This window comes from Ochotona curzoniae, unplaced genomic scaffold, assembly GCF_017591425.1.
Source record: "Ochotona curzoniae isolate NIBS_2020 unplaced genomic scaffold, NIBS_Ocur_1.0 contig_43, whole genome shotgun sequence".
NCBI lineage: Eukaryota > Metazoa > Chordata > Mammalia > Lagomorpha > Ochotonidae > Ochotona > Ochotona curzoniae.
In genome coordinates this window covers 19362329-19376593 of record NW_024466218.1, presented here as the reverse complement: position 1 = coordinate 19376593, position 14265 = coordinate 19362329, and the positions used below count along the sequence as shown (strand labels likewise).

The following is a 14265-nucleotide window of genomic DNA, read 5'->3' as shown; positions in this document are numbered from 1 at the left end:
AGGCCAGCACTGTGGCACAGCAGGCCTTGGGGTGCCAGTTGCATCCTAGCTGCTACTGTTCTGATCCAGCTGTCTGCTAATGTTCTTGGGAAGACAGTGGAGGACGGCTCAGGTGTCTGGGCCCTATACCCACACAGGAGACTTAGAACAAGCTCTTGGCCACAGCCTGGCCCAGCCCTGGCTGCTTCAGCCATTTGGGGGAATGAACCAGTGAATGGAAGATGCCCCTGTCTCTCCCTCTCTCAGTAACTCTGCCTCTCAAACAAACAGAAAATCAACCTAGGCCTTTCTGGCTTTTCCAAGCATAAACAGAAGGCTCATTATACATTACAGTCTTTTTTTTTTAATTATTTTTATTGCAAAGTCAGATATATATATAGACAGGAGGAGAGACAGAGAGAAATATCTTCCATCTGATGATTCACTCCCCAAGTGAGCACAACGGCCAGTGCTGCGCTGATCTGAAGCCAGGAACCCAGTCTCCCACATGGGTGCAGGGTCCCAAGGCTTTGGGCCACAAGCAGTGAGCTGGACAGGAAGTGGAGCTGCCAGGATTAGAACTGGCACCCGTATGGGATCCTGGAATATTCAAGGTGAGGACTTTAGCCGCCAGGCCATGGTGCCGGGTCTTACACATGACAGGCTTGAGAAGTATCCCTGCCTGCTAAAAACATCATTGGAGACTCAATCTTTTTTTTTTCTTTTTAAACTTTTTATTTTATTAAAGGTAGAGTCATAGAATGAAGAAGAGATAGACCTTCCATCCACAGGTTCACTTCCCAAATAACTGCAACAGCCTGAGCCGAGCTGATCTGAAGCCAGGAGCCAGGAGCGTCTTCTTGATCTCAGGGTCCCAAGCCTTTGGGTCATTTTGTACTGCTTTCCCAGGCCACAAGAAGGGAGCTGAATGGGAAGTGGGGCATCTGGGACTTGAATTGGCACTCATATGGATGCTAGTGCATGCAGAGGGAGGATTAGCCAATCGAACCATTGAGATACAATGCGTGACACGTGCTGAGCCACAATCTGATGTCACCCAGACGTGGTGGCTTCCCTGGCCTAGCATTGCTCCATCCCCAGGGCAGCTACTCTGGCTTCTGAGGAGGTGGTCTCTGCTGTTATGTAGCAGCAGGAGAGGGATGGCATCCTGGGGCTGCGAGGGTGGGGTGGGGTGGTTGTTCAGGCCTGAAAACCACTCTGTGCAGAAGGAGGTGGGGTGGGGGAAGGAGGACACTTCCTCTGGCTGTAAAAAGGACTTCAATCAGCTCTCCAGATGATAGGATCTAATGTGCCTGCAGAAATCTGTGGGCTTACGCATTGGCGCCTTCTGCTGGTAAACGTGGATGAGCTTCCGACCGGCAAACACACAAGTGGGGAGAGGTGACAACAACAACAACAAAAAGCCCCCTCCCACCCAGTGCTGTTACCCAGGAGCCATGCCTCTCTGGCTCATCACTGACTCCAGCTCGTCGAGGAAGATGGTGGAGGGAGCGTGATAGCGGGCAAGTTCAAACAACACCTGGGTGAGGGAAAAGCAAGGGCATGTTTAAATTCACATTCACATACTCCAAGTCCTCAGATGTGCTCAGAGACTAAAGGCTAGAATGATCACAATAATCAGCATTTATACTACATTCTGTTATTCTACAATAACTTTATAATCATCACCATTATTTCTCCCTACTGCCACCCCCATGAGGCTGGATGGTCCAATTACTTCCATTTATCACTTGATAAAAGTCATACTCAGAGCAGGTGCTTAGTTCAAGGCTGCTAATCATAAGTGGGCACGCTTAAGGTAAAACTCAGTTCCCAAACCTGACTCCTGGGATACTATGCCTTGAACAGGTTCCAAATGGTCACAAGAGCCTGAGAACATGTTATGTTCCTTCATGATTTCTCCCTTAATTCGGTGGGGGGGGTGACAATTGGAGGGTTATTCTCAAGGAGGAAGAGCTACAAGGAGGGATAGGTTGCAAACACAGGGTGAAAGACTGAAGAGGTTTGCCAGTTTTCTGCTCCCCAAATCACTTCCTGGATTCCCCATAGCACCTCAACATTGCTGAGCAGTTGGCTCAGGTACTTGAAGGCAATTCTTGATTGAAAAAGATGTTCTATTCCAGAAGAAAATATTATAGATGGAGCAAGAACAGGAAAGCAACCAGCAAAAGAACAGACATATAAAAACAAAATAAAGAGCCCCAAAGGGAAATGTGGTGGTGATGAAACAAATATAAAAAGCTAAACCTTTTTTTTTTTAACCTTGAAACTGATCTCTTGAGTACTATATACAATTCTTCACCAGTTGATCAGAGAGAGTGGTGGAGATTTTAAAAAGAATTGAGGTTTTTTAATAGGCATGGGGGATTTATTCTCCATGTTGTTCAGCACTAGCAAAGCATCACAAAACAAATAAGAGGGGAAGGCTCAGAAAAAAGCCAGACTGTGGTTTTCACAGGCATGCTGGTTATCCCTTGCAGGTTTCCCTGACACTAAGAGGGAAATTGCCCATCTTTCCCACTTTATTTTAGAAGAATCTCATTTCATTGAAGCAAAAGGATGTCGAGTGGGCTGAGAGAGCAATGGCGGTGTTAGGACACTCAATATTTTTAAAAATATTTTGTTTTACTTCAGAGAGTCAGAATAAGAAAGAAACGGGGAAAGACAGATCCTCCATCCACTGATTCACTCTCTTCATGGCTGCCACCACCAGAACTTGGCCAGTCTGAAGCTGCAAGCCAAGAGCTTCCTCCAGGCCTTCCACATGGAGGCACAGATGTCTTAAGTGAGTGCAGGGGTCCAAGGTCCTAGGCCACACTCCACTGCTTTCCCAGGCCACAAGCAGGGAGTTGGATCAGAAGTGGAGCAACCTGGACTCAAACCAGTGGCCACAATATGAGGTTCCGGTGTTATGGTCCAGGCAGACAGCTAGTTCAGGGTCATGGTCTTGGAAGCCACACCTTCCCAGCCTATGTAATCCCTTCTGCCCACCTGTGAGTCAAATGACATTTGCCTATAACCATCCGGAACTTGAGAGGGGGGCATTTCTGCATTGCTGCATAGTCACTCCCCTCTTAAGTCTTTATAAAAGCCCATGTTGGAGAGCCGCTGGGCACTCTTGGTCACTTGCCTCTCACCTGCTTGCTTGCACGTTACCCCAGACTTACTCTGAGGACAGAGGTAGCAGTCTTTTTTTCTTTTTTTTGAGATTTATTTCTTTTTATTGCAAGTCAGATATACAGACAGGAGGAGAGACAGAAAGGAAGATCTTCCGTCCGATGATGCATTCCCCAAGTGACTGCAATGGCTGGAGCTGAGCCAGTCCGAAGCCAGGAGCTTTTCCAGGTCTCCCACATGGGTGCAGGGTCAAAAGGCTTTGGGTCACTCTAGACTGCTTTCCCACACCACAAGCAGGGAACTGGATGGGAAGTGGAGCCGCCGGGATTAGAACCAGCGCCATATGGGATTCTGGCCCGTTCAAGGTGAGGACTTTAGCCTTTCGGCCAAAATGCCGGGCCCCAGAGATAGCAATCTTGCTCCTTTCTCCTTTCCCTTTCTGGCCTACTCTCCCTGAATATAGCTCATGTAAGTCAGTACTTCTCATTCTTGGAATAAACTTCACCACTTGCTTAAGCCATGTCAATGCCAGTGCTTAAAATGTAAGAGGCAAAAACCTAAAAAAGAAGTACTTAGTCAAAAACCTAGATTGCAACACTGACACCACAGGTATGGAACCAGCCTGGCTCCACAAATGCCTTTTAACTTCAATAGACATCAACTAACTAGAAGCAAGTTAACATTTCTACCTTATCGCAAAAAGGAAGGCCCAACTCTGTCACATTAAGGGTGATTGCAAAAGCAGCAATTTACCAGATGAAAAATAGTATATTAGAGCTCTCTATTAGAGCACACACATTTTCTTAGGAGCTCACTTGGGTGCAAGGAGACCCAGAACTTCTACTGGAAGGGGAAGCAAATCCAGAAGCTAGATCTCCCAAGCCACTACTCTCTCGACTCCAAGACAATAAATAGAATCCTGGGTAAGTGCTTCTGGAAGCACTATTCTAAACTTTTCAGAGATACGGGAATGAAGTTAAATCATGTAGTTGGGGGTGGGGTGAGTGTGGAGAAATGTAAGCACCAACAGGTGTATGCATTTGCTAAAAAGACCACTCAATGATTCAATAGCGAGCAACTCCTAAGAGACCTTAGGAGAGAAACGAGGAACATAACCCAAAGGTTCTCTATAAATAACTCTCTAATTGGAAGAGAAAGAGAAATAAATGGTGGGAAAGCTCCTCTCACTTAGTGGAATATCCTGAAGGGCTCCTTCTCTGGAAGCTTCCACCAGAAGGAATTTGACATCATGAGTAGGATTTTTCCAAGTATTGCAAGAAGCCAGAAAATAAGGAAGAAATCACTTCTGCAAGAAAGTGGGGTGAGCGCCTACAAAGTTAGCAGAGGCTATGTGCCTTCCTTGGGTTTGTTTTCTAAACATCTATTTCTAAAAATGCATTTCACAGGAAAAGAAGAAACACAAATATCTCCTAAATACCTAAAAATATGCTCAAGTTCATTGCAAATCAGAGAATTGTACAAGAAGTCACAGAAATATTGCTTTTTCACTAGCAGATTGGCAAAGACTCTTTTTTAAAGTTTGGTTACTCCTCAATGAGCCAGAGTGTGGCAAAGCAAACATGCTGACAAATAACAGCTGACCAAGCTAGGACCCCCTGTGGCTGGCTGCCTTGGCAATCAGTGCTGTTCACACCTCGTGGCACAGCGATTCTACTTCTCAGGAAACTATGCTGTGTTACTATACAGGCAAATACGTGTGGACAAAGACTGTCCAATCTAATCTGTTCAATACAGCAAAAGACTAGAAACAACCTGAATGCCCACTAAGAAAAGGACTGGGCAAAAACATTTTGGTATATCCACAATTCAGTATCATGCAGATACGTTAAAGAATATGTCCTGTCTGTCTAGAATATTGTGGAACAGCATCTTAGAGTGTTAAACGAGGGAAAAACACAGTAGAAGGAGATGCATAGTATGATGTTATTCCTACTTAAAAAGAGACTGGTATCCTTGATGTTAGTGTAGATACAGACAAATGTTCTAGAAAAATGCGACTGGTATTATGGCACAGAGGGTAAAGCTGCCATCTGTAACAACATTGGCACCATATGGGTGCCAGTTTGTATCCCAGCTGCTCCACTCCTCACACAGCTCCCTAGTGACCTGAAAAGCAGGGGAAAATGGCCCGTGTATTTAGCTCTCTGGGACCCATGTGGGAGATCGTGGCTCTGGGCTTCAGCCTGGCTCAGCCCTGGCCTTTGTAGCCATCTGGAACGAAGTCAGTGGGTGAATGGTTCATTCTTTCTCTCTCTCTCATCCTTTCCTTCAGATAAATAAATCTTTAAAAAGAAAGGAAGGACCACCAGCTGTTAATAGTCATCGCTTCTAAGATGAGGAGACCTCAATGGCCTTTGGAACTTTTGTTCTTGTTTTTTCCAAGAAAGCTTGCTTCTTTTAAATGTATGGTAAAGGAAGGGAAGAGATTGAGGGAGAAATCATTCCCTCACATGCAATTCTAACAAAGTAATAATGCGGCATAGGAAATTTTTAAATATGTTTAATAGAACAGAGATTCTGCTAATTGATGTTTTTCTACTCAACATTAAGACAAGAAAAGCCCTTTCACCTTTGCTCAGAATATTCATAAAATATCTGAACTTACTCTTCCTGCCCAGGTATTCTGTTCAGGAGAACAGTGTAATCTTTGGGCACCTGTGCAGGATTTCTGACCATGGATCTTGACACTTCTCAAGACAGGAGATGAATCTAATCTAAACCAGTTCTAGGAGGCACCCTGTAAGGGTTTTGTCTTTATCCATCACACAGAGATGCAATATATTAAAACAATGGCCTCAGGCTTTTGAAAGGATTCTTGTTGGCCAATGTTCAGTTCATTGAAATCCAGCAGACTAAAATCAAATGGAGATCACAAATGTAAGAGCAGCTCAATTCAATCCTAGACCTTGTACTAAGTAAGGAAGACAAAGAACCAAAAAAAACCCCAGAAGATATCGACTAATGTTCCCACAAGGTAGAAACTGGAAGAGGTGATAAGAATTTATTTTAAAAAAATTATACCCGAAATGACCTGAGAATAATATCAAAATAATAAACAGATTAAGAGAATCCTTTTTAAAAAATATTCTAATATGATTTCCAAATGGGATACAATAATTAAGAAATGAGTCATCCAAAAAGTATAATTTCAGGATAATATTTCAGAGTAACTTATTTTCAGGAAATATGCAGTATTTTGTATTAACATTATTCATAAAGACTATGAAGATGTTATTGTGAAATTAGAAGCAATCCTTTAAGGAAAGCAAAGCATGATGGAGGAAAAGTTGCTCAAAACATCAGCAAGAATAATGAAGTTTTAAGTTGCTTGACTCTTCCTTAGAGAATTTGGTACAGGGAGTAGCAAAAAGTAATAGCCTTTCATTAAACATTAACCGAATATACAACAGGTGCTGACTAATGCACACTTCTTGGATGACAAAAACTTCAGACCTTCCCAGGATCCTTTCCAGAGTTGTACGAACCAAAACTGGGCTGTTGATGTGGTTCCCAAAGGAAGAGGGGGGTGCATCTTGCTGATGGGGATATGATGGACAAGTTATAGTCAGTTTGTTTGCCGGCTTTCAGAAATCGAGATCCAGAATAAAAGTGAATACATGTTACTTAAAAACAAATAAACCCTACTGTCCTTTTGTTGCACCATCCTTTGCTAGAACTTTAAAAACAAAATCCTGAAATGAAGAATTCCTACCCGAACGAGTTTTTCTGAATCCCCTCTCCACTTGCTGACGATAGTGGATGCAGAAATGTTAAAGAAGGTGGTTTTGCACTCAGTGGCGACTGCTTTGGCCAGCAAAGTCTTCCCTGTACCTGGGGATACACACGAATAAAACAGGAGCGGGAACAAAGATCCCACTCTTCTGCTCCCAGCCGGAAGTCGGAAGTCACAGCGGGGACATAAGGGGCTCCTCAGCTCTCATTTGTCCCAGGTCTGAAGTGGTGACAGAGGAGGAACACACATACACCCGATATCAAGGCCCAAACAGAATGCATTTGTACCTGGAGGGCCGTAAAGCAGTAGTCCTTTCCAGGGGGAAAGAATCCCTGTGAACAGCTGCGGATACTGTGAGAACAAGGAAGGGAACAGGTGGTCAGTATGTCAGCTGCACACCTCCCTTCCCCCAAACGAGTAATGACCAGTGAACATGGCACAGCGCTGAGTCTCAAGGTCGCTTGGGTGCATATCTCACTGATCCCAATCTTATTTTCACACTTGGGAAAAATGTCTGACAATTTTTGTGAATTAATAAAAAAAAAGATTTTCTTAAGTAAAAGAAAAGTGTGAGCTTTTTCTTTTCTTTTTTTTTTTTTTTTTGTCCATTAACAATGGCTATTTCTGACTGCATCATTTCCCTCAGTTCTATATACAGATCATTAGGCAACCTTTCACATGATGTGAAGCAGGTGTGAGCTTTCAGATGAATACTAGCAGGGCAGATGTTTGGTAGTGATCGAGTCACCATTTGGAACATCTGTATTTGATATCTGAGTGCCTGGGCTGATTGAGTCCTGGACTCCTGACTTTGACCTGGCACAGACCTTACTGCTGAGGGCTGGTGCACTGTGGGATACTGACACCAAACAGAGTATGTGAGTCTCTCCAGGTAATCAAAATTCAAACAACCTAGAGGGTGAGAAGGGTTGAAGGAAAACAGAGAGGAAAGATAATTCATAATGAAATTACAGCTAACAAGTATGGATTTTGCTGATGTTAAGTCCTGATACCATCACACACGGTTTGTAATGCTACAGAGACAGCAAAACCAGAGTTGTTCCAGCCATTCTGAAAGGTTGCTGCTGTAACAGTTCCACTTAGAAGGAGAGTCATTACATGCCTATTAATTCTAAACAACAGCATATTTCTTATCCCCATGTCTAAGCACAAGAAAAATAAAAGGGAGGGGGACGAAAACTCAAATTCAGCAATTTTGCCTCCTTAGAACAAAAGCATCCCCAAGTCAGGTGTTGCAAAGGTTCATCAGTAAAAATAAGTAGATGATACAGTAAAATAAACTTGTAATCCTGTCTGCAGGAGATTATGTAAGATGGCCACAGGTTGTGGCTCCTTCCTTTAAGTGCAATCTCTGGTCCCACTTGAATCTGGGCCTAGCTTTGCAACTTCAGCCAATGCTAGCAAATATATAAGAAGCAAACTGAAAATATAAGCCTAGCACATATAAGAAATATAAGAAGGTACATACAAAATGCTCATTAGCCAGGACTTGCCCTTTCTTCTCTTTCTGGAGAACCTCTGTAAACACATGGGACTTTTCTGCTAAAAAATCAAGGACATTTGGAGAAAGATCTCAGCTGCCCTGTAGATTTTAACTTTTCCAGCCTCTCTGGCTGATGCCCCATATTTGTATGAATCTAGCTGGTAATACTGTTTGGAAAAGAGAGGAGGCCCAGTTAAGTCTATCTCAATTTACCTACCCACAAAATTACAAAGCCAATGATGTTGTTTTCAAGTCACTAAGTTTTAGGATGGTGTGTTACATGGAAAAAGCTAACTGAAACACCAACCTTCTTATTATCACATTTATAAGCCAAACATGGATCATATTGGCTTTCTATTGTTCTGTCCATCTGATGAATCACAACAGAAACTTCTCAAGAGCAAGTGATGATCAACATGTTTATTTAAAAATTAAATAATACAAGAATAAGAGCAACATGCTGGCTGGCCTTGTCCCCTCCCTAGAAAGAACTGTCTAATCTTCACATTCATCCAACAAAAAAGCTTCAGATGATACTCGGGGCGAGAATGAGGGAAGGCTCTATGAAATAAAGCAAAATGGCCCTATCCTAGGGGAGGTATATGCACTGCAATAAGTATGTTTTAAGGAGGTAACCTAATTTGAGGCAACTACAGTAGCTGACAATTCATATATACAACAGACCTTTGGGTCTTAAATGATCACTTAGAGCAAGTACCCACCTTGGGCCAATATGTAGCCTGATTCTAAATTGACTAGGCTTGATGCTTCAGTGTTCAGTGTGTTGTGACATGGGCAACAGGTTCATTTATGGACAGAAGCTCATCCTGCCCTTCCCTTCCTGCTAGGTGCTTGACATACAGCTTTTCCAATGGATAATGAACAGAAATACCTCCCAAGGGGGCTTCCCATCCTTACCCGAATAGGATATACAACAGCTTCTTTGACTAACTGCTTCGCTGCATCGAGTCCAATAATGTCATTCCACTTTATGTTTGGATTATGGAGATAAATGTCCTGCAATGCACATTTGATCATTTTGTTAAAACTAATGTTTCCCTCTATAGCTGTAATAGCAAACAAACAAAAGAGTGAAAAATATTTGACTTACAATAGAATATAAAGTTAGTGATAAAATTACACATATTAGATATGTGTGTGTACATAATTCAGGATTAATTCACTAAAGCAATGGCATGAAAATATTCAATAATTTTTCCTATATTGATGGCACGATATAGTGCTTTTAGAGTGGGGGAGAGGGGACTCCAACAGTAGACTCTACCTGTCTTTGGTCAATAGCACACCATGCTGATTTATGGCCATGATCACAGAGGCAACAGAATATGCGTTCAAATTACATTAGTTTTTACTGTAAAACTAGCAGGTGCCTGACCTCTCTCTTGCTCCTTGATCTTGCAAACACTTGCTTAATTTGTTTCATACAAGAGATGGCACTCCTCTGAAACCAATTTTCTTTCTCCCTAGTGATCATTCCCCACTTCCAGCAGGAGCAATTGCTTCAACAGAATTCAAGGGAGGTGACAACCAAGCAGAAGTAGAGCTTTTCGCCTCATACAGTAGAGCCCTGTAGCAACCATCTGGGGTAATCAATTAAGGTAGCTTTTACTGATAACTAATTTACAGTTTCCAAACTTCAATTTCACCAGATGCCCCAGAACAGTCACTCAGGGGCCTTTCTCTGCAGGAACTATTTCGAGCAAATAATACCTGGAGTGTTACATTCTCCTCCCACCCCCCAAATAAAGAAAAAAAAAAAGATCTCTCTTGCAAAGTCATTTAGAATGACTACAGAACAAAGTGAAAACTATTCTTGTATTATTTAATTTTTAAATAAGCAGCAAATGCACATGATTCAAAAATATCAAAATATATTTTTAAAAAACACTCACTAGTTTCTAAAAAACATTAGTTTTTAAAAATCCACCCAATCCCCTCCCTGACAGTTCTAATTTGATTAGGAAAAAAATATTTATAGGAGTGGAATGGGATGATAGAGAAAGAACTAAGTCTTATAGAAATCCTGGGAGAATCTATTGTATCTTTAGAGCCTAGATCCAATGCAGGCCCATCACCTATCCACATTCCTGTATGTATATATGTATGTATGTATTTGTTTATTTAAGAGGAAGGGTGCAAGAGAGCTTCTATCCATGGGTTTACTTCCCAAATACCCACAATGGCCAGTATTAGGTATGTAGTTTGCATCTCTAAGGTGGGAGGAGCCCCATTATGCCTTGTAACAACCCAATTATCAAAGAGGTCTGTCTCATGTGGTGGTGAGTTCCCTGATGTGGTAGACATTCAAGCAGGGGGCTGAATGACCACCTCCCAAGATACTATGGAAAGGATTCCACATGCAATCATCTCAGACCACTTCCCTCTATAATTCTGTCCTCACTAGTCATATTATCCTTTGAGGGGGGAAAAGGCAAGAACAAGATAGATTTTCTTGGAACATGCTGTCCATGGCAGGTTTGATAAGCTCATCCCCCCAAGGAGGCCTTTCCCAGGTTCCCCATCCCCTGCAGGCTCTTCTCAGCCCTGGGTTCTGCTGCCAGTGCCCTTCTTCAGAAGCCCTATCCCCCACCCTCTCTCCCACAGCTCTGTTGAGCTTCTTGCAGGAATCAGCAGAAACATGCACAAGGACTTCCTTCTCATGTAGATGGCCTCTGCCCAGAGGCCTCACACTCTTCCTTTCCCTGCATGACACCTTCCTCCTCCACACTTGCAAAATGCACTCAAGTCGTGAGACAAGAAAGCCAGAGGCAGGGACTACGTCCCATTAGTGTTCGTTCACGTGTTCAGCTTCCACTATGCACCTGACCTGACATAGCAGGTGTGTGGGAAACCATAGGATGAAACAGAGAGCAGCTGAGGCAGCCTTAGCTAATTGGGGTAACTGTGCATTATGTGCGGAGAGGGGAGGAACCCCTTTAAACATTTCTCTGAGCCTGCGTTAAGGTTTCAGACCTGGAGCAAACATGAGGTCATAGGAATCAGAAAAGCACTCTGTAACTCAGGAATCAACTATTTGCTCAGGGAGCTTACCCACAGTCACCCAGCTAGACACAGAGGGATCTGACGTGAAATGCAAATCAACTGATTCCTACACTTGGATCAAGGTATATCATTTCTTTCTGGTTCTGGGGTGCCAGCAGTCCGGGTGCTAAGATTGTACCTGTAATCTTATTTTTCACATGTGAGATCATCAGACTCCTGGTTTCAGTCATAGGTTTTGGCTTTTTAAACAACAGGCCTGTTGGTTCCGTCTCTAAGAGGTTTTCTTTCCTGGCCTCTTGCCTCTGCTATAAAACCTTTCACCTGTTCCCATCCCCTCCTTTCCAAGTCTTTTTTCTACTTTGGTTTTCTTGGCCCCTGTGGTGAGATGGTGAGCTTTTTATATTGTAATTTTTATGATTCTATAATTTATTTATCATGCATTATTGTGCCTCTAAACAATATGAGTGCCTTTGCGAGTGGGGGCACTTTATAAATAAATGATCATATTTATTGTTATTAATAAAAGAAGCAGCCCACATTGCTCCGGGAGCCCCAGTCTCGCCTTCGTAAATTTGTGAATTGAATAGCGGATCTTACCCGGCTCACCACGGCTGCCAGTTCTCGCATCTCGCTGTTCATGCCAATAAAGGCACTGAGTGGCTTCAGCAGTCGTTCCTGATGAGAGTAACGGAAAGGCTCTCGTTATAGCACTGCTTCATAAAAATAAATAAATAAAAATAGCTCAAGGTTGCACTTGTATTTCTGTATGTTGGCAGGTGTAATGATGAATGCCACCTCGTGGCCACTCACAGAAGGGTCTGGGTTGCAGTCAGAGGTGTTCAAGCCAAGTTCACTGGTGGCTCCTTTGATGGCATCAGAGAGAAGCCCCCGGAAGTCGATGATTTGGCCCTGAAAGGGAGAAATGGGTATTTATGGCCTTAAAACATGAGAGATTGCCCTTCGGAGCTCAGCCCTACTCACTGGAGACATAGCCAGATCCCCTGGGATAGAGGCAAACTTACAGTTAGGCTTTCAAAAACACCTGTACTAATTGGACAAGATAATGTCCTCTAACATGTAAAAAAAAAAAAGCATACAAATAAATTCTTTGGAATGTAATTGATTTAAACAAAATGCATGGGTGTTTTTTCCTGTTTCTGACACATACTACTTGTTTCTTTATATAACTACTTCCCCTGCATAGTCTCATTTTTTTTTTCATTTTGTCTTAATGTCTATTTATTTTCGTGTTTGAAAAGTAAACACACACACGTAGAGTTTCTGTTTCGGTCTGTTTCATTCTCTAAATGTCCACAATAGCCAGGGCTGGGCTGGAGCCAGGGGAACTCCAGGAACCCAAAATTCCATCTGGTCCACCATGTGGGTGGCAGAGGCTGGAACACTGGAGTCTCTTTCTTTTGCCTCCTGGTGCACGTTGGCAGGAAGCAGGACTGGAGGTGGGGCAGCTGGGACTCAGATGGGCGCTCTGATCGGGGATGCATATGTCCCAAGAGGCAGTGAAGCTGCTGCGCCAGATGCCCACTCATCACAACCAGCCTTTTCTTGTCACATTTTCACTTTCTCATTTGACAAAAAGCAATGCTTTGAATTTTCAATTATGAAAGGCAAGGGAATTCCTTTTTTGGAATCAGCTTCCTGAGTTCCACTTACTCTCCGTGGGTGCACGGTTTCCTCTCCACTGTCTTTGTTGATTCTTGACACTTTCAGGCCAAAGTCAGCATTCTCCATGTTAATGACACCTTCCTGCAGAAAGGAAAAAAAAACAAAGACAAAACAAAAACAGAAAAAAAAATGGGAAGTGTGAGGTGGAAAACAATGGACAGAACAGATGCTGGCTGCTACTGCCAACTGCCTCGGGCAAAATCACATGGAAAGTACCAACCCAGCAAATGGAAAGACCCACATCTGTGCAGACCCAACAAGATGAACAACCTCCCCACCAATGCCATGTGGAAGGCACAGTTTTTGGGAGAGGCAGAAAAGACACCAGGCCATGGGCTCTGGGCAGCTCTTCCGATGGGCACTGCACCCATGCCCACTTTCTGGCTTCTCTTTGTCGCTGTGGCCAGCAGTGTTAGTGGCCTGGTGAGTAAGGAAATGCATCCATCAAGCAGCCAGCTCTGGCACTCACCAGCTCCATCACCACTTTCTTCCCATTTGAGGTAGCCTGCAATGGCCAGAATCACAAACCCTCATTAGAGTGAGGGATTCTTTTTGACCTGTTGAGTGGAACGATTAAGCCATTGTATACCCTAGGAGTCTTTGATGACTATTTTTCATTTTCTCAGGTTCCATCGCTGCTTGTGCCTTTAAGGCCAGGAATGTTTCAGCCTAAGTGAGACAGTGTGGACAACAGAACACCAATGCTTGGATGTCACCCACTTGAAAGGCTCTCTTCTTTTGCCGCCTTGTGTCTTCTCTGTGACAGTGGCATGTGGAGGTCTCGGGGGAGGGTTAGCTATGTGTGTTGGAGAAGTGCACCAGGGGAACTGGAGCTCCAGGCACACTAGAAGTCACCCCTGGCTGACAATGGAGGCACCCAGTCAAACTTATCTGCTGCTTGTGGAGACCTCGGACGGGAGGCCAGAGCCCTGCCAGGACCAGACTTGGCTGCTCGGAGTGAGGGATGGGCTTCCTCGTCTGGGTCCTCACCCAGCAGTCACAGGAGGGGGATTGGAGCAGGGAGAAAAGCCTATTGCTCTGAGACACCAAAACATTAAGAAAACTGGAGGGATTGTCTGTGACTTTAATCGAGTATTAAACAAATCTAAAGTTTAACTAGACCCCAAGGCAATTAAAAAACCCACAGTCTCACAAGGTAAAACAATATGGCTATTTTCCCACC

General features: G+C 43.5%; 1 protein-coding gene across 2 annotated transcripts in view; it reads right to left on the bottom strand.

Annotated features, from left to right (window-relative positions):
- Window positions 1-14265, bottom strand: part of KATNAL2 (katanin catalytic subunit A1 like 2) — a 40171-nt gene that overhangs the window by 14486 nt on the left and 11420 nt on the right. Inside the window, exons 5-11 of one of the 2 annotated variants that reach the window (XM_040984726.1) lie at window positions 13071-13159; window positions 12210-12308; window positions 11997-12074; window positions 9294-9392; window positions 7159-7222; window positions 6851-6969; window positions 1428-1519 (exon numbers count right to left, since the gene is read on the bottom strand). In XM_040984726.1, coding sequence (XP_040840660.1) covers window positions 1428-1519; window positions 6851-6969; window positions 7159-7222; window positions 9294-9392; window positions 11997-12074; window positions 12210-12308; window positions 13071-13159 — 640 coding nt within the window. Of the gene's footprint in view, window positions 1-1427; window positions 1520-6850; window positions 6970-7158; window positions 7223-9293; window positions 9393-11996; window positions 12075-12209; window positions 12309-13070; window positions 13164-14265 lie in introns of both variants that reach the window. The other variant, XM_040984727.1, reaches the window with a different exon arrangement.